The sequence below is a fragment of the Gossypium hirsutum genome, chromosome A01 (assembly GCF_007990345.1).
Source record: "Gossypium hirsutum isolate 1008001.06 chromosome A01, Gossypium_hirsutum_v2.1, whole genome shotgun sequence".
Taxonomy (NCBI): domain Eukaryota; kingdom Viridiplantae; phylum Streptophyta; class Magnoliopsida; order Malvales; family Malvaceae; genus Gossypium; species Gossypium hirsutum.
Window position 1 is genome coordinate 111,742,348 of NC_053424.1, and position 18,996 is coordinate 111,761,343.

Genomic DNA, 18,996 nt, shown 5'->3' on the forward strand with positions numbered 1-18,996 from the left:
ACATAAGATATTTGTCACACAACTATATTCGAATAGCATCAGTAGATCTCAGTACAATTATCATACATATGTCAAGATATTATCAGTTACGTACTAAATATGACTATTCAAAACTTACCTTGGATATACTTGAACGGTTGCGGAAAGGCTACTCAATTACTTTCTCTTTTCCCCTATCCAACTTCGACCCTCTTTGCTCTTGAGCTTGGATTCAAAAATTTAAACTAGTCATTATTTGACTATTCAAGCATTACTTCGGAAATATAATATATATTCGACTATCACACATATTGATCATAATAAGTTTATAAGAAAACATTAAGCAACTCATTAACAAAATTTTTTATCAATGTTTACCACATAATTCACAGATTCACGATAAGCTGTCATCCTGAGCAACTGTCACTAAATTATTTATAACTGGAGCTACGAAACTCCAAATCACTTGCTGTAAAATTTCCCTGAAAATAGACTCATATATCTTTTATCCATAAAATTTTAAAAATTTTTAGTTTAGCCAAACAATACCAAATTTTTCTTAAAGTTTCCCTTGTTTCACTGTTTGACTAATCTGACTACTCTTTACTACGAATCCACTTTCTAATTGTACAGAAGTCAAAATATGTTCTCGTTGATTTCAATTGAAACTGGACTCATTAAGCTTTAATTACATAATTTATTCAGCTTCTAACTCCCCTCCCACAATTTATGGTGATTTTTCCAAATTCACGTTATAGATGCTGTCCCAAGCAGATTTACTACAATTTACTCCTTCACAACTCTTTGCATTCATATTATTTAAACATGTATATCACCAATCAATTTCATCATATATATCTATAATTTCACTTAAGCATAATCTCAATACAACACATTGTGCTCAAATCATTATTCAAGTTCAAATTTGGCTAACACACATATAAACACTAGAAACTAAATATTAACATTTGCATTTCACCATAATAGCCAATTGCCATTAAACAATTAAGCCACAATTATTCAATTTTACCAAGCTTCGACTTAATTTATAATTATCTAAATCATTTAAAACATTCAAAAACAAATTCTTCTTTAATTTAGCACATATTTGGCAATGACAATAGTAATTTAGCAAACATTAATTTAACATATAATTGTTCATAACACATTTAAAGCATCCACTCCATTCCATCAATTCAAAGCACATACATTACTCAATATTATCCAAGTTCATATTTAGCCATAGCACACAACATGTTAGCCGATTTTTCCCACTTAGCATCTAATGCACATATATGCTCATTTGTTAGACTCTACTTCACCTATCTACCATTATCATCCAAAATAACATGAAACAACAACCATTTCCTTGAACATCTTCCTTAGCCGAATACTCATGTTACCAACAAATTCAAAATTTTGACATGGGCTAAATAAGGGACTTAGTAACTAGCTTAATATATGCAACAATTTCAAAAACTATCATGAAATACATACCTTATTTCAAGCTCAAAGTGACCGAATGCTATTTCCTCCTTTTTCTTTCTCTAATATTCGGCTACTAAGGAAGAAGATGATACAAGCCTTTTGTTTTTCTTTTGTTTTTCTAATATCTTTTTAATTTACTAATTTTTTTTATTCCATAAATTAAGCCATTACCATTATATAATATTATTACATAATACATATTGCTTATCATCATTATCATGGCCAGCCACTACTACTGAAGTGGGGAATTTGACATGCAAACCCACTAATATACATCATTAATTAATTGGCCACTACTAAAATAACCTATCATATTTTCACAAATTTTCAAATAAGTCCTTTTTAAATAATTTCCCTCACAAATAACAATATTAAAGCATGAAATTTCCACACATACACCTTCACATATAATAAGCACAGAATATAGCATTTATTTATTTTTTTATGACTCGGTTTTGTGGTCCCGAAACCACTTCCTGACTGGGGTCAAATTAGGGTTGTCACATAAACGCTGACGTATGTATCGCCACCAATGAATATACTGATGCAGATGCCCATGCAGCAGTCGATGACGATGTTGATGCCCGATACCTTTTTGACATACCTTAGATTTGGGGCACCTTATGGTTACACGCCTATAGTGACCTAAACACCCCGTGCATTATTGTTTTAAGGGGTAGCTCATCATCGCAACCACTGGACACAGGAATGGCGGATACACGATGGTAAACGAGGAAGATGAAATAATCGATCATGGAGGAAGATGATGACGTTACCAATCCTGAAGATTTGATTGCCTAGGGGGCTGTGCTAGGTACATATTCAGGCGATGATGATGAGAAGGAGGAAATCTATAGGCCCACACCTCTGGATACACCTTCGGATCCACCTCCGGTTGTACACAAAAATCCTCTACGCGACCATCGTCCATTGCCTTGTGGCACACATTCTCCTCGACAACATGATTGAGTGTATTTTTCGTATAATATTGTGATATAAATATAGATATGTCATAAATAAAAAATTGAGGTTATTCATTCAAGCAAAACATCTGTCTTTAGTACTATCTATCATGAGTTATGCGTAAGTTAAGAATAAATAAAAAATATAGAATTTTGTTATCGACATATTGTTTTGAATATGAAATTTAATTTAAATTTAGCTTGTGATTTGAATAAGAAAGAAAATAAATATAAACATGAAATTTTAGAATAAAAAGAAGAAGGTAGACTGTACATCTCGAAGTCATGACATTTCACAACTAAATAAATTGTATATCATTATCACCAATCACAATACGGAACACCAACCTTCATAGTTTATAAGGAATACAACAAACATTATTAGTATGGCATGTTAATGAATATGAAATTTGGTAGACAGTAAGGTTATCGACACTGAGGCTTTAATGCATCCTTGTATAGAGAGCATGTTGGCTTCGTATGCCCTGGGTTTCTACAATACTCGCATAATTTTTGTTGATAATCTCTCTCTTGAATATCCATATTGTTCATTATTTGGGTAGAATTCAAGCGACCTTTCAAGATGCAACGCAGGTTCTTGTTTAACACCAACTCGAACAACGTGCTAGACATAGACGACCATATACTATTATCTGGAACAAGTGGGAATTCAGGACTTCACACACTATGAATGCTTTGTGGTCGGTAGACGTCGTTGATGTAAGGCATGTACTCAATCCGTATGTTCCTACATACGAAAATTACATGCATGCATGAGAACCGAAGTGTTTGGAATCTCCCATAATTGTAGGTCCCTTCCGTTAGGTTCACAGAATAGGATGCACTTGACATTTCCTGGTCGAGTCTAGCGTACTTTGTAACTAAAAAATCGAGGTTCCAACGCGAGTGACACACTACATACATCATGTTCACTTTCGCTATACTACGTTGAATCTCTTTCATCACGTCATCGCGGAATGTACATTCGCTCGTTATTTGTCCAACATACACTAACTCCCTCTTAGAAAGCAAAACAGGTAGTCGAAAGTATATCTCTTTAACAACCGATGTTACCAAAAAATAACGCGCCCCCTTCAATGCGAAATTGATACACTTGACAAAGCTTGACGTTATGTGCTCGTATCATAGACTCCCGTCGTACGATTGCGTCCATTATTTGAACGGTATATTCAATACATACGCTGCATCGTAGGTGTTAATGGTTCTCAAATTGTTCAACATTTGATGGAATTGATGTTGGACGAGCTTGTAACCTATCGATAAATAGCTATCGGTTAGTGCAATGAAATAACTCTGTATTTGAATATTCGATGTGCAATGAATACATAGTTGCAACTACAAACCCATGTCGATTACTAGATTTCGCTCAGTCGTTGAAGGATATTTTTGGTAGTGGTTGGATCTGACATGTTGTATGTAGTACCGATGATGAGTGCAATCCTAAAGGGATCCATGACAATCAATCGCTGAGAGTATTCTGGGTGTCTTGTTTGATATGACACATATACCGGTCTGAGCGCAAATGAAGCAACAAAATCGATTTAGGAAGAAATATTAGTCATCTGTCGTTTCTCTAAGAGTTATTGCGAACGCTATAGGCAAAATCTTTTGATTATCATACTAAGCAACGACAAGCAAAAAACACTGCTGTACCTTTCGTACAGCCAGGTGTCATCAATTTGGACCATAGGCTTGTAGTTCTGAAATGCCTCTCTACATTGTTCAAAGGTCCAAACGAACTGATTGTCTTTATTACAACTGCTACTATGCCAACCCGAGTTTGACCTCTATTATGCCGGAACATATGTTCTCCACCTAAGAGTCCTCTTGTGTCCACCTCGATGTTAGCCGTCGAACAAGAATGAAGGGTTAAAATACAACTTCTTAGAAATAAAGAAAAATTACGTTGATTACACTTGAAGTTCCTAGAGTTTCTTCATACGACTATGGCATCAATCTTATGTATGGTATATATAGGGCATTGTTTGTGGGTATCCAAAAAGCTTGAACTCCTAACCGCGTAACAACCGTCACTGGGCCCCTAGTTATACTCGAACCTGTGATCGCATCACAGTCGCTGACTGGGACCTCTACCTGGACTATGACCCCTGATCGTATCAAGTACGATCTCCTCCAAAACCTAATTTCCTCAGGATGGGTTTCTTAAGTAATAGTCATATCCCGCCATGACATATGAAATGTATGTGTGCTGAGGCGCATTATCACATCCTTGACCCCTTAAAACTACCTAAGAACTTTTATTGTTTCAGTCGAAAACCCTGAACACTTTCAAAATACCTTAAACCCTAAAAAACCATAAACCATAAACCTTAACCCTAATAAAATAAAAATCCTAACCCTAAAAAAAAAGCCGCAACCCTAGAGAGAGAAATGGAAAGCGCGTCCAACTGGGTGTGCTTTCTTGTTATCTGTGCAGATTACTCTCCCAGCTAGACACGCTTTCCATTTTTCTCTCCTAAAATCAACCTATTTCCTTAATTAATTTTAAAACTAGCCTAAAGGCCTAATTAATTAAAAAAAAAGCCTGTTGGCCTTATTTTGCTAATAAATCCAATAAAATAAATTATATCTTTTCAAAGAATACATGATAAAATTTTCACAACATTTGAAAAAAAAATGTAAATTAATTTTAAAAAGTATGATATATGAAAATAAAATCAAAGCTATTCAAAATGTCAAAATAAATGTAGATTGAGTCTTAGTTCGATTGACATTGATAATGATGCAAGTGCAAGGGGTTGTGAGTTCGAGTGCGCTGAATTGTATTGTCTTCCTCTTTAAGGGTTGGGAAGGGATTATGGGTAGTTCTGAGCATAAATATCAGAATAAATAAATTAAAAAATAATTATATAAAATACTTTGTATAACATAATCTACTTTATCTGTTTTTATAGTCAAAGTTTTGAAATCTTAATTTTAGTTGCTACTAACAAAACATTCTCTGGCTTGACTAAAATTTACAAAATTTTTAAAATTTTTAATAACTGAAATAAATTTTGTTGAATCTTTTATATTTAGGATAAAATTGATGGAATGTGTAAATTTTAGAGGGCTAAATTTTTTTATTAAACCAATAAAAATTCCCACGCTAGCATTTCCGTCAATTTTCAAATGGTGTTAACATTCAGTGACAAAAAAATTGATTTCGAATAGTTTAATGACTAGATTAAAAAAATTAAAAGTTCAATAACCAAAATAGAATGCGAGCAATAGTTTAATGACCATTTCTGTACCTTGGACTTATTTTTTTACCCATGAAGCGCTCAAGTAAAGTTTGGAATTTTTTGGGTTAAAATATATTATAAGTTCTTATACTCTTTAAGAATTTGAAATTTAGTTCCTATATTTTTTAGGGATTTAGTCCATTTGCTTTTCAAATTTCAAAATTTAAGTCTAATTGTCAATATTGTTAAATTTGTGTTAAATTCAAGTTCACTACAACATCATTTTTAATTGCATGGCTACTAAGTGAGTTTTTTTTTCGAAATGTCACACCAACAATTTTGACAAAAGAGATTTAACAGTGTTAACAATTAGACTTGAATTTTGAAATATGTAAAATAAAGGGACTAAATTCTGAGAAGTAAAAATACAAGAACTAAATTCTAAATTTTTGAAAAATACAGGGACTTACAGTGCACTTTAACCTTTTCTTTTTTGGCTTGAAGAGCTTTGAATTTGGAATTTTAGAAAATAAAAAAAATATAATTCCCTAAAAGAATTTAATGATAAGGTGAAAAAAAATATATGTTTATTAAAAAACCAAGACGTAAAGATAGGTAATTTTCATTTCGTATATAATATATTCCAAAAAAATCCATAAACTCCAACACTCTCTTCCTCTCACCGTCTCTCTCTCTCTCTCCAGTCTCCACTCAAAATATATGGAAAAAAAAGTACCAACACATATCGGAATATCTATTTGATCGGATCAGACACAGTTCATAGCTGCCTACCGTTATTTTTTTAAATCCGATTCGAGTTTTGCAATCCAACTCCGAGGATAACATAAAATGCGCTTGATCTGTTTTCGGTTTCGTTCCACACACTTCCCAGTAAGTATTCGAAACACTGAACGACAATCTCTCTCTCTCTCTCTCTCTTTTCCTTTTTGAAGTGCAATAGTTTGAGTTTAATTGTTGACAAAAAGTGCTGCTCTTTTTTTTTTTTTCTAATGTTATGAAAAAGGTTTATCTTTTAGGGTTCTTTTCATTAATTCATCTCTTGAATGGAAAATTATGTGGTTTCTGTTGTTTTGATTGGTTAGATTAGGGTTAGATCTGATCAATGCTCTGTGTAAAAATACATAATTTCACGCTGTGAATTACTGTGCATTTTTTAATAAATAATTTTAGTTCTATTTTGTTCCTTTTTTTAAAAAAATTTAATAGATCGCACTGATAATTTTAGCAATGAAAAACCCGACGTTTTATGGAAACAAGTACGAAGAAATAAGCTTTAATTTAATAGAAAGAAAACTCATTTATAAAGATATAATAACTGACATAAGATTGAACAAACAATGAATTAGGACATTTTTTCGGAGAATCTGACATTGGATAACTGATCTCACTAGTTTGAACTTGAAGTTAAGCCGTGGACTATTTGTCTTATCAGGGTTGTTTCTTAACTGAAAATCTCATTTTTGTTTCCTTATTTCATTGCATATTTTGACACCCATATTCCGGGAAACTATATTTCTGTATGCTACATGAAGAAGTAATGCTTAACATTTGATTCCCATATATGTTCTGTATCCCAGTAAATTCATGTCCTAGAAGCATGAAATTATTTTTATTCGAGGAGTTTATTCTCGTGATGTTGTAATGTAGGCATCTTTTTTGTTTCTGGTCTCTCACCTGGGCAGTAGGTCATATATTTTATATTTGCATGGAAACTATGATATTAATCATTCAACGTTTCTCTTCTTTAATGATTTCTGTCTTCTTAATTTTGGAAATCTATCAGGAAGATAGGTGCTTGGATGGGATGGTCAGCTTCAGCACAGAGTTTTTAGTGGATAACAAATACTAGTTTCTATAAGATTTACCTGGCTGAATTATGGCATCTGCAAGTCTAGGAAATGGAGGAGTGGGTAGTTCCAGGTCTGTTAATGGTTTCAAAAGTTCTTCTAGTTCTGTTGATTGGCTCGGGAGAGAAATGCTTGAAATGAGACTGAGAGACAAGGTGGACCATGATGAAGACAGAGTAAGCAGCTAAACCTAATAGTTCATTTTTTTCTTCTTTTTTTTTTGGTGGGGGGGGGGGGGAGGAGGGTTGGTGGGGATTTAACTTGTCAAAATTTCTTCTCAAATGGCTTTACAATGGCAGTCATGCTTATTGAAAAGATATTGGCCTGACTGCTGAGACCTTAAACATGATTTTACAATCCTAGCAAGATGCTTATCTATTTGTAGATGATCCTTTATGCGTTATCTATGCAGGATAGTGAACCAGAAGTAGTTGATGGAGTGGGTGCTGAAACAGGGCATGTGATAAGAACCACCATTGGTGGTCGAAATGGTCAATCAAAACAGGTTGAAAGAAAATAAATTAGTTTGTAAATTTTCCATGTGGGATTCTATAGTTGATGTTTTTTTTTTACCAACCTGCATTATTCTTAACATATATCTATTATTGTTTTGATTGACAGAATGTTAGTTATATTGCTGAGCATGCAGTTGGAACTGGTTCTTTTGGTGTTGTTTTCCAAGTATGTAGTTCTATAAGATTCTTGATCATTAATATGTTCTTGACTTTGTTATGTAGATTATAATCTTGAAATGAGTTGACTGTATACTTCAGGCAAAATGTCGTGAAACTGGAGAAATTGTTGCCATCAAGAAGGTTCTTCAAGATAAGCGCTACAAGAATAGGGAGTTGCAGATTATGCAAATGCTGGATCATCCTAATATTGTGTCCCTTAAGCATTATTTTTTCTCAAAAACAGACAAGGACGAACTCTACCTCAATCTTGTTCTTGACTATGTACCAGAAACTGTTCATCGTACCGCCAGAAGCTACAGCAGGATGAACACACGAATGCCTTTAATATATGTTAAACTTTATACTTATCAGGTGCTTCTCTGTCTTATCAAAGCATATCTTGTATGTTATGTTGATATTTGGAATATATTTCTTTCCCAATAACCTTTTACTGAGTGATTGAGCAGTCCAGAGTTGTTTTTAGAAATGGTTTATTGTCATGACTTACTTGGTATTGCTGCTATCTGATATGGTAATGTAATGAGAAGGCATCCTTCAATTTTAGGTTTAAACTATTACCTTAGGTCAAATATTTCAGATTCTCTAGAGATAAACCTGCTTTTCTTTTCCCTAAGGTTTAAACACTAAAAGTTTTAGTTTATTGGAAAAAGTTGTAGCTAACTGTCTTCGTTGGATTGCAGATATGCAGAGCGCTTGCCTACATACACAACTGTATTGGTATATGTCACCGTGACATCAAACCTCAGAATTTACTTGTAAGACTTTTCTTCTAGGGAATCACGTTTTGTTACAAAGTACATGTTTTTTTGTAATAGTGTACACCTTGCACATTAGCATATATATATATATTTTCTATCGAATCAAGTCTGTTGGTCATATTGACAAAAACCTGTTACTTACTGTCTACTTTTATCATTGCTAAAGACGTATAGCAGTTATGTTTTTGAGGATTTTATAAGTTTTTTTTACTTTTTGCTTTCTTCATATAAGAAAATGGTTATCTGGTTAAAGAACTTATCTTTGGAGCCACTTTGTCCTTACTCAGTTTGGTGAGACTCAAGTTCTATGGCTTTTTTCCAGGTGAATCCACATACGCATCAGTTGAAACTTTGTGATTTTGGGAGTGCAAAAGTGCTGGTAAGTTTTCACGCAATACTGATTGTTGTTGCCAGATCTTGTTTCATCACCTGAGTTGATATGCATTCCATGCTTTCAGGTGAAGGGAGAACCCAATGTTTCTTACATCTGCTCAAGATATTATCGTGCTCCAGAACTCATTTTTGGTGCTACTGAATACACAACTGCTATAGATATATGGTCTACTGGCTGTGTGATGGCTGAATTGCTTCTTGGACAGGTAAATCTTAGACTAATTTGTTTAGTAAGGGTACTGTTATAAGTTACTGTTGTCTTTATCAATTGTGTTTCTGATTGCTACATACAATGCAGCCACTTTTTCCTGGTGAAAGTGGGGTCGACCAACTTGTTGAAATCATTAAGGTAATTGCATCTATCATTCTTTGTATACTTTTTTGGAGCACTAACTTTTACTGCATGATTAATATATCAGTTACTTTTGACAATTGCTGTGCTGGAAAAATCAGTTGCAGCTTATGATATCTCGACAATAAGCCATAGGTTGATAATTTATTAGGCTTACTTGTGCTTCAACTCGGTTATATTAAGAATGAAATTAAATGTACTCTTGGGATGCTTTGATAAACACGGTAGATAACTTGACGTTTTCTGACTTACAAATGAGTTTATATGTGTCCCTTAATTCTTCCTTATCATGAATAGAAGATAATTTGGGCCCAAAGTTTAGGATTTGAGTATCTCAAGTTCTGCTGAATGAAGTCTGCAATAAAACAATTTCTTTGGTGCCTTATGCTGGCCCTCTCTCCATTGTTTTTGACACAATGTTTGGAAACATGTACATCAAAGTTTCCCTAAGGATGTAATTATAATGTGTGTGTGATAGGTTTTGGGGACTCCAACAAGGGAAGAGATCAAGTGCATGAATCCAAACTACACCGAATTCAAGTTTCCCCAGATAAAGCCTCATCCATGGCACAAGGTATGTGTACACTTCTCTCATTTTCATTATTTATGCCCTCCTTATCATAAGGTTTCCTATTGAAGTCCATGATACATTTTCCTCCAACAGGTCTTCCAAAAGCGTTTACCTCCGGAAGCAGTGGACCTTGTCTGCAGGTTCTTTCAGTACTCTCCCAATTTGCGATGCACTGCTGTAAGTTATGATATTCATGTTTTTGCTGCAATGAGTAGTAATGGTACAAATACCATTAACTTTTTTTTTTTATTTATCTTGTGGTGACAATTCTACTGAAGTTGGAGGCTTGCATTCACCCATTCTTTGATGAATTGAGGGACCCAAACACTCGACTTCCAAATGGCCGTCCACTTCCACCCCTCTTCAACTTTAAGCCTCAAGGTCAGTTTCACATGGTAGTTAAATACTTTTAGCATCATTATGCCATCAACAGACACCGCAGCTCGTTTACGTTACTGGAAATCACATTTCTTGCTACATGTATGCAATATGTTGAAATTAACCACAAATAGTACAAAAGCAAAACTCTTATAAGATACATGTTTTTTGAATGCTTGAAATTAATTAAATTGGCAGAGCTCTCGGGTGTCCCCCTGACGTTGTGAAGAAACTTATTCCGGAACATGCTCGTAAGCAGAATTTATTCATGGCGCTGCATGCTTAGCTACCTTTCCCAGGTTTCTTCTGCCACGCCATTTTCATTTGTATCATCATATATGTTATCATCATATGTAAAAAGCAAAAAAAAAAAAAAAAAGTATCATACCCGTGTCTTCTTTCATCGTTCTAGTACGAATAGTGTGTTTGAAAACCAAGTCATTAGAACACAGGAGATCCAAGGCTTGGAGTGCTGATGAACCTGTTTTGTTTTTTTTTTTTTTCCTTTGAAGACAATCATCTTAATTACTATAACATTTTATGTATACTTATTTGTGAGATGCTTTACTAAGTTCATGTCATCGTCTTTAAATTCAGGATTCAAATTAGGACCATGGACTTTTTCCCCTGTGATTGTTATAATAACATCCAAGTTTGGCTTGTGGCATTAGAAATCAATTTGGAATTGGTTGGATGAGGATTTGGTAGGTTTGGTGGTCCAATCACCTCCATAAAATCTGAAAATAAATGAACCGTTGAGAATCGAATCGGGTTAAAATTTTGGCAAAGAAAAAAGAAGGGAAAAAATGGAGATTGTTATGTAATCAAAAGAATAGGACCTCTGAACAAAAGGACAAGGTGGTTTCAACGATATAAAGTTCTTATTTTATTAGATTTCTTCTCATCCTTCATCATCATAGCTTACGCCACGTGTTTCCTCTACCTGTGCCCTTCCATAGAAATTGATCGTATTACCCTTTCCAGTTGTCTTTTTCATAACATTACCTTCATTCCCTGTTGTTCCTTGTCCCCAAAGATTAAAAGAAGAAATCATTCCATGTAGCTTCGTCTAGACCCAAATTTGACCATTCCACCAACCACTGAGTTACAACTAGATTGTTTCTTTTGATCAAGACAGCTTTAAGATCCACCTTAGGTTGACCATCTTGATCGATTTCGAGAAAGGGGGGGGGGGGTTCCAAGTTTGGTACCACCTGAGCTCTTGCATTTTTCTTTAAAAGGTTAACATGGAATGCTGGACGTAGCTTCAAATTATCTAGCACCAACATGCTAAAATGGTGGATTGCGAGATTGAAGGGGTTACCTGAACGTGAAAAAATGAATAATAAATAATATAGAATGGGTATAAATACCGTTACATGAAAGTTACACCCAATTAAAGCGTTTTAGCAAGAAATGTTTCTAAGTGTTGTTTTGGGTTCTCATTTCATTCCGAAGATGTTCACTTGTAAATTTTTGGATATTGACTAATATGTTTGGTTGTAGCTAACAGAATGGTTGTTTATTTGTGAATGTCATGCTTATACTCTTTAACAAGACTGGAATGGTTCTAAAGCTAAAACCTCATCAACTTATTTGCAATGTGATGCTTGCGATGGATATTTTTAAAACGCAAGATGTAAATATAATATGTAAATACAATTTCATGCAATTTTCATAGTATATTTTTAATTTTTTTTCCCTTACAGGCTATTATATAATTTTTGTGCAATATTAAAGGCATTATTACTTTTAAAGTAATGTATTTTTTGTTTCAATAAAGTAGGTTATATATTATTTTTATATTATTAATTTATATTTTAATAATAATTATATTAAGAACGTTATTAAATTATTTATTATTATTTTATTAAATTATAATTAATAATTATTTTATTAAAATTACTTTGGACATTTAAATATTTTTTCTTATGCTGTTACAACATCTATTCCATTAAACCAAACATGAGAATACAATTACAATTTTATTTAATTCTATTAAATCAAACAATTGAATTACTGATTACAATTTTATTCCATTCATCTCAATTAAACTTGGTGTAAACTCTAAATAATTAAATGAACTACACAGATACACAAACCTTAAATGATTGTGGGGGCATTTTACTTTATCGGGGTGAAAAAGAAAGGGAAAACAAGAGTTGATATTGGTGGAAAAAATCCAAATCCACTTTCAGACACTACCATGTCAAATGCAAAACAGAGAGCAGCACATAGTATAGGAGCAGAATTAGCACACCTTTTTTATTTATCCTTTACTTGTAACTTTCGTCTCCTGCACAGTTATCTATATTCATCTCCACTCCTCACTTTTTTTCACACGCAATATAAACTGCATCATCATCACTCATACCCAAATTTAAAAACTTTTGCTGCCTTTCACTTTCACTTCTAACTTATCTGCTGCTATCTCAAGCTTCTCTGTTGGCTTGGTCTCACTTGTAAGGTCTTCTCTCCCACAAATATCTGTTGTTTTACTTACTATTCTATTCTATTTCACTGTTTCATTTGATTAATAATACCCATTGCTTTATATTAGTATAGAAAACAAAAAGAAAGAGATGTCACTCTTTTGCCCCGTAATGCTTACTAATATCTTACGTATATTGAATACAAAATTACGATTTGAATTGATGTTTATATGTTGTGATTTGTAGTTACTCATTTATTTTTTTATAATTGTATACTTGTGCTTGTATTTTTCTTTCTCAATAAATGACAATAAAACCCGCCAGCACCAGGTGTTGTTTGTTTCCATATTGCAGAGAAGAACTTGAAGAAGAAAAAGTATGGCCTTTACTACCCTTAGACTCCCTCCTTATCCAAAGCTTGTTACCAACAACAGGTTTAGCGGCATCTTTGCTTCTCAATTTCATTCTTCCGCTTTACCATCAAGATTGGTGCTTGGTAGTTCCTCTTCCTGTGTGGGAACTCTTAGCTTAAGCATCAATCATCATAGCTCACGATGGTCCTCTACTACTTTCACATGCTTTTCTCAGACATCAGAGCTCTCCGTTTCAGTTGATACATATGGCAATAACAGTATGACTCTGCAACACCCCCTTTTCGTTTATTTTTCTATTTTTATGATTACCCTTTCCTCCATTTTCTCTATTATTCTTGTTTGTGGTTCATCTTTTTTTTTTCCTTTTTTATTTTCATGGTAAGCCAAAGAAAAAGATGGGACTCTCGTGTGATACTTTTTTCTTGGGGTTGTCTCGACTGATTTGATTTATCTATCCGATTTCAAAAACATTGGATGACACCGTTAATTTGACCGTTATGATGTTCTAGTTATTGGTGGAGGCGGAAGAGAACACGCTCTTTGCTATGCATTGCAGCGGTCGCCGTCTTGCGATGCTGTCTTCTGTGCACCAGGCAACGCGGGGATTTCCACCTCGGGGAATGCAACCTGTATTCCTGACCTTGACATCTTTGATAGCTTAGCTGTGATTTCTTTTTGCAGCAAATGGGGTGTTGGTTTGGTGGTTGTTGGACCCGAAGCTCCCCTTGTTTCAGGTCTTGCCAATGATTTGGTAACGGCTGGAATTCCTACTTTTGGCCCTTCAGCTGAGGCAGCTGCTTTGGAAGGTTCTAAGGACTTCATGAAGACTATATGTCATAGATATGGGATTTCTACTGCTAAGGTTTCTTTCATTTGTTTGCAAAAAAACATTTTACCATTATTGCTTTTGGTTACTTATTTCTTTTAAATGTTTGGTTTAGTATCAAACATTTTCAGATGCATCAGCTGCAAAGCAATATATTAAAGAGCAAGGAGCACCTATTGTTATCAAAGCAGATGGACTCGCTGCTGGAAAAGGAGTTGCTGTTGCTACAACATTGGAGGAGGCCTACAAAGCCGTTGATTCAATGCTTGTAGAGGGCATTTTTGGTTCCGCAGGCTACCGGGTTATTGTCGAGGAATTTGTCGAAGGAGAAGAAGCATCATTCTTTGCCCTGGTTGATGGGGAGAATGCTATACCACTAGAGTCTGCACAAGACTATAAACGGGTTGGAGATGGTGACACAGGTCCAAATACTGGGGGAATGGGGGCATACTCCCCTGCACCAGTCTTAACTAAAGAACTTCAAAATGTGGTCATGGAATCCATTATTCTCCCTACAGTTAAGGGCATGTCAATGGAAGGATGCAAATTCGTTGGGGTTTTATATGCCGGACTAATGATCGACAAGAAGTCTGGCTTACCTAAACTAATTGAGTACAACGTCCGCTTTGGAGACCCGGAGTGTCAGGTCACGGGCTGGTTTATATGCATCTTTTAAGCTTCAATGAGGCATTTGAGGATAACTTACATTGTGATTTGCTGTGATACAGGTTCTGATGGTACGTTTGGAGTCAGATCTTGCAAAAGTTCTGCTAGCAGCGTGTAGAGGAGAACTAAAAGGAGTCTCACTGAAGTGGTCTCCTGGGTCGGCCATGGTGGTAGTAATGGCAAGCAAGGGTTACCCTGGCTCCTATGAGAAAGAGACTGTGATTCGGAACCTTGAAGAAGCAGAGTGTGTTGCTCCTGCTGTCAAGGTGTTCCATGCTGGAACTGCATTTGATTCAGATGGCAACTTCATTGCTACTGGTGGCCGTGTTCTTGGGATTACAGCTAAAGGAAGAGATCTTGAAGAAGCAAGGGATAAAGCTTACCTAGCAGTTGAAGAAATCAACTGGCCTGGAGGGTTCTACCGGCAAGATATTGGATGGAGAGCATTTCCTCAAAAGCAATTTTCTAGAAATGCTTAGGTCAACATCAAAATCCTGCGCACTACTTTTGACTGAACATCTTACAGCAATTGGCTCTTACACCCATTGAGAAATGAAATTACCTCTATGAAAGACTTGAAGAATTTGTAACTCTTAAATTTCCTACATTTCCTGAAAATCCATTGCCCTGTTTCTGTATATCTTTATAGATTCTTGCGTTCAAATTTCTACCTAAATCACCTCAATTAAATGGGAAGAAATTAAATTAACTAATCCATTATGGGACAGTGATATGACAGCAACAAAAATTGCCTCTCTTTATTCCACATGCCGGCATAAAGATTTTCTTGAGACTTTGGAACTGGAACAAAACATTTTCTCCAAAGAACTTAAAAAAATAGAGAGAATATGGAAGTTCATTCTTTCAACTGTCATTTCTGTAGATACATGTACATAATTTCTTCACAAGATATTATCTATAAATCTTGTTCAGTAATTCAACTAGGCAATTTACATAAACCAAGTTTTTCAAAAAGAAAAATGTAAGGTTTAAAGGAAAAAGAAAATGAAACCTCACACCAGCTATGTATTAGAGAAATGAAGTAAATAAAAGAACCTTCTATATCGTCTACACTCTTTTGGATGAGCAAATTACCTATCAACAAATAGAGAATGGAAAAGAAAAAAAAAATGAAAGTTTATGTACCTATCTTTGAGTTCTTCAATCCGATGATCAGTATACTATATTATTCCAGCATAGGGTTCCTGGGACAGGGACTATCATGCTTACCAAGCCTTCCACTTGTTGAAAGGCTGCCTCTCCTACTAGCACCTCCACTTGCATAAACCAAGCACTCATCGCAGCAGCAAGTATACATGGGGTATCCATTCCCCAAATTTTGTCTTCCTACTGAATAGACCCGGTTTACTGGAACATGACTGTGCCCCATAGGTCCCCTCACAAAATCGTATGGCCCTGGGTTCTTCTCGGTCCGATAATCTGGGGATGTTCTCGGAGATTGACCGCTGTAGGGGTGTTGTTGCTGTTGGTTTTGGTGGTAATGATGATGCGGCTGGTAAACTTGGTGATTGCTATGGTTGTTGTTACTTTGGGGATGAAGCGTGCTGAGGCTGTAAAGGCTAGGAGAACTCCGGACTTTAGGCATGGGGGGTTTATTATGTTGGTTTCCATTTGAAATCAAAGGCTCCATAGGCAAAGAGGCATCGGGAGAAGCTGATGTAGGAGAAGTGCAAGCAGAGATGCTGAAGTTGGGGCGGTTTGGATTCACAGGGGTAAGCCTTCCACTGGTGTGATTTGAACTTGGACGAACTATGCCATTGACAGCTTCTATATACCGCTGCTCAATGGCGTAAGGATCAACAAAGTTCATTTGGTTCTCTGCTACAAGTGGACTCAACGGGAACAAGAAAGCACGTAGTTTTGGAGTTCCTTCACTTTCAAGGCGACGATACTCATCAACCATATGTCTGACATCCTCATCGGATTTTACAGTTACCAAAGCATCAAGTTCATCCGGGATAATCAGGAATTTCAGAATCATGTCCCCTTCAACCATATCGTTCACCTTCTTCATTAATTCTGTCACGTATACGGAAAATGTCAAGCTTTATAAAATTTGGTGATTTCTTCAGCTTTAAGATATTTACATATTGCTTTAATTCTTCTCCCTTCCAAAGTCTTCTCTTTCTTTATTTTTTTTTCCTTTTTTAAGTTCAGAAATGCAAATCCAAAATGAGATGTAAAACACTTGAAAATCATTAGCTGACCAATTTTGGAATTTTAAAGTTCATCCAAGTTTTATTATTACTTATTAAATTACAGTATCAAAAAGCAAATACTATACCAGTAGTTACCAAAAAAAAATGTAAACAAGAATGGAAAGGTGAAGAAAATATGTGGCAAAACTATCAAAGAAAATGACCAATTTACCTTTGGGAATAAATCCATTAACACAAATCGAGGATGAAAGGAAGGCAAACCTGAAAAATTGATATCCCCCGGGACCGCCAACATACGAGTCTCTCCTCCAACGTACTTGAGTTTACCGTCCCCAGGTCTGGGCAATATTTTCCCGCCATAGCTGCAGAGAAACTTCATCCTATTCCTTGGCGATGAAGACAGCCCTTCATCGCCCCCACCGGTATCGCCCGCCGTCATTTGACTCGCAACGTGCTTCTCGATCACGTATGCGGACACCAAAGCGACCCGTGTTAGCGTTTTCCTCCCCCAAACTACGATTTATAATGAAAAATTAAATTTAATGCAACAAATTAAAATATCATCCAATATATAATACAAGACAATGACACACACAAAAATAACGTAATAAAACCTTATTAAATATTAATTAATTAAATAAATTACAATCGCATAACCTCGAGCTTTCGGAATAATAGGAAAGTCAGGTTTTTAAAATGAATCTGAAATTGAAATAACTAGATGATTGAAGTTGATATGAGAAAAGAGAAATATTCCATAATTTCGATACAGAGAATAATCACGAACTAAACAAATATTCTTAATTAAATGCATTCTATTCAAAATTACAAAAGCCTCACGACTAATCATTCTAAAAGTTCATTGATTCAAAACTTACCGATTCAACTCCAGGTCTAGAAGTAACGATTTATTTAGTTATTCCAATAGCCTCCTTCGAAATCTATTGGAATAAATTGCATTGAATTAAAAATATATACCAAAGAAAAAGGGAGAAACCAGAGAATCTTCTCTATATTTCCAGAAAAAAAGAAAATATTTATAAAATTGAAATCAAATTAAACTATATTTAGCAAATCTAAATAAAGAAGCTATAGAAGTCAATAAAATTACTAGTTGTTTGGACGGCGAGAAGTGAGTCTGAATTGGAGCAGAGCAAAAATTCTCCTTTTTCTTTTTGAGAAAATCTGGAAATTATTAGAGAAAAAAAATTAAAACAGAATTCTGTTTTAATTTTTAATTTATAATGAGTTCGTCAAAACTTGAACGAACAAAAAAATTGGTTGGAGATAAACTGAAGATAGTAAAAAATAAAAATAAAAAGCATATGTTTACCGCAAATTTCTCTTCCCGATTTATAAAATATAATTAAAATCATATGTTTGAGTTGAATTTTAAATTGCTGTTGGTATTTATCTCTCTCCTGATCTGCTGCTTTGATGCGCTGCTGCTTCTTATATGTTATACTTATACATGCTTCCAATTACCAATATACCCCCCAGAATAACACGCGTAAACATCGATTATAACCATATTCCAAGACCCCTCTGTATATCAAAATTGCTTCACTGCTTTTGTATTTGAATTTTTTTTAATATTATTACTATAAAATATAAATAAACTTAAATTATAATAAAATTAATTAATAAGAAATATATAAACTTCAATTATAATAAAGGTAATAGTCCACTCAAATTTATATCTTATTTTTTGTGTTATTAATAAAATTATATATAATATATACAAATATAATAAATAATTTAGAATATGGTAATATATGAAATATAAAATATAAATAATGAATAAAATTTAATTTTAATATATAATGTGTAAATTAATAAATTGACTTTTGTTGAAAAGTTTGTTTGAG

The 18,996-nt window shown here is 34.5% G+C and overlaps 3 protein-coding genes across 10 annotated transcripts; 2 read left to right on the plus strand and 1 right to left on the minus strand.

The window, feature by feature from the left end:
* The first annotated feature begins 6,203 nt into the window (after positions 1-6,203).
* On the plus strand, positions 6,204-12,232 carry LOC107925440 (shaggy-related protein kinase kappa). 2 transcript variants are annotated; one of them, XR_005927107.1, is made up of 14 exons: positions 6,254-6,526; positions 7,440-7,679; positions 7,916-8,008; positions 8,125-8,184; positions 8,277-8,549; positions 8,879-8,953; positions 9,279-9,335; positions 9,415-9,555; positions 9,648-9,698; positions 10,180-10,275; positions 10,366-10,449; positions 10,551-10,653; positions 10,849-10,949; positions 11,248-12,232. XR_005927107.1 is itself a non-coding variant. In XM_016856116.2 (13 exons), exons 2-13 carry the CDS (start codon positions 7,533-7,535, stop codon positions 10,875-10,877), a joined length of 1,209 nt encoding a protein of 402 aa, XP_016711605.2. In that variant the 5' UTR covers positions 6,204-6,526; positions 7,440-7,532; the 3' UTR covers positions 10,878-11,195. The 2 variants fall into 2 exon arrangements, 1 of the variants encoding a protein (XP_016711605.2); XM_016856116.2 differs by lacking the exon at positions 11,248-12,232 and having other exon boundaries at positions 6,204-6,526; positions 10,849-11,195.
* A 697-nt stretch (positions 12,233-12,929) lies between these two features.
* On the plus strand, positions 12,930-15,586 carry LOC107925438 (phosphoribosylamine--glycine ligase). 6 transcript variants are annotated; one of them, XM_016856109.2, is made up of 5 exons: positions 12,930-13,117; positions 13,413-13,713; positions 13,966-14,318; positions 14,398-14,928; positions 15,011-15,586. In XM_016856109.2, the coding sequence occupies exons 2-5, from the start codon at positions 13,461-13,463 to the stop codon at positions 15,425-15,427; spliced, it is 1,554 nt and encodes a 517-aa protein (XP_016711598.2). In that variant the 5' UTR covers positions 12,930-13,117; positions 13,413-13,460; the 3' UTR covers positions 15,428-15,586. The 6 variants fall into 6 exon arrangements, with proteins under 6 accessions (XP_016711598.2, XP_016711603.2, XP_016711594.2 ...); XM_016856114.2 differs by having other exon boundaries at positions 12,953-13,117; positions 13,437-13,713; XM_016856105.2 differs by having other exon boundaries at positions 12,953-13,112; positions 13,407-13,713.
* Positions 15,587-15,799: 213 nt separating this feature from the next.
* On the minus strand, positions 15,800-18,411 carry LOC107925441 (uncharacterized). 2 transcript variants are annotated; one of them, XM_016856119.2, is made up of 4 exons: positions 18,240-18,411; positions 18,007-18,069; positions 17,390-17,641; positions 15,800-16,988 (listed from the first exon to the last, which is right to left on the minus strand). In XM_016856119.2, the coding sequence occupies exons 3-4, from the start codon at positions 17,565-17,567 to the stop codon at positions 16,135-16,137; spliced, it is 1,032 nt and encodes a 343-aa protein (XP_016711608.2). In that variant the 5' UTR covers positions 17,568-17,641; positions 18,007-18,069; positions 18,240-18,411; the 3' UTR covers positions 15,800-16,134. The 2 variants fall into 2 exon arrangements, with proteins under 2 accessions (XP_016711608.2, XP_040969467.1); XM_041113533.1 differs by lacking the exon at positions 18,007-18,069.
* Between the last annotated feature and the right edge of the window lie 585 nt (positions 18,412-18,996).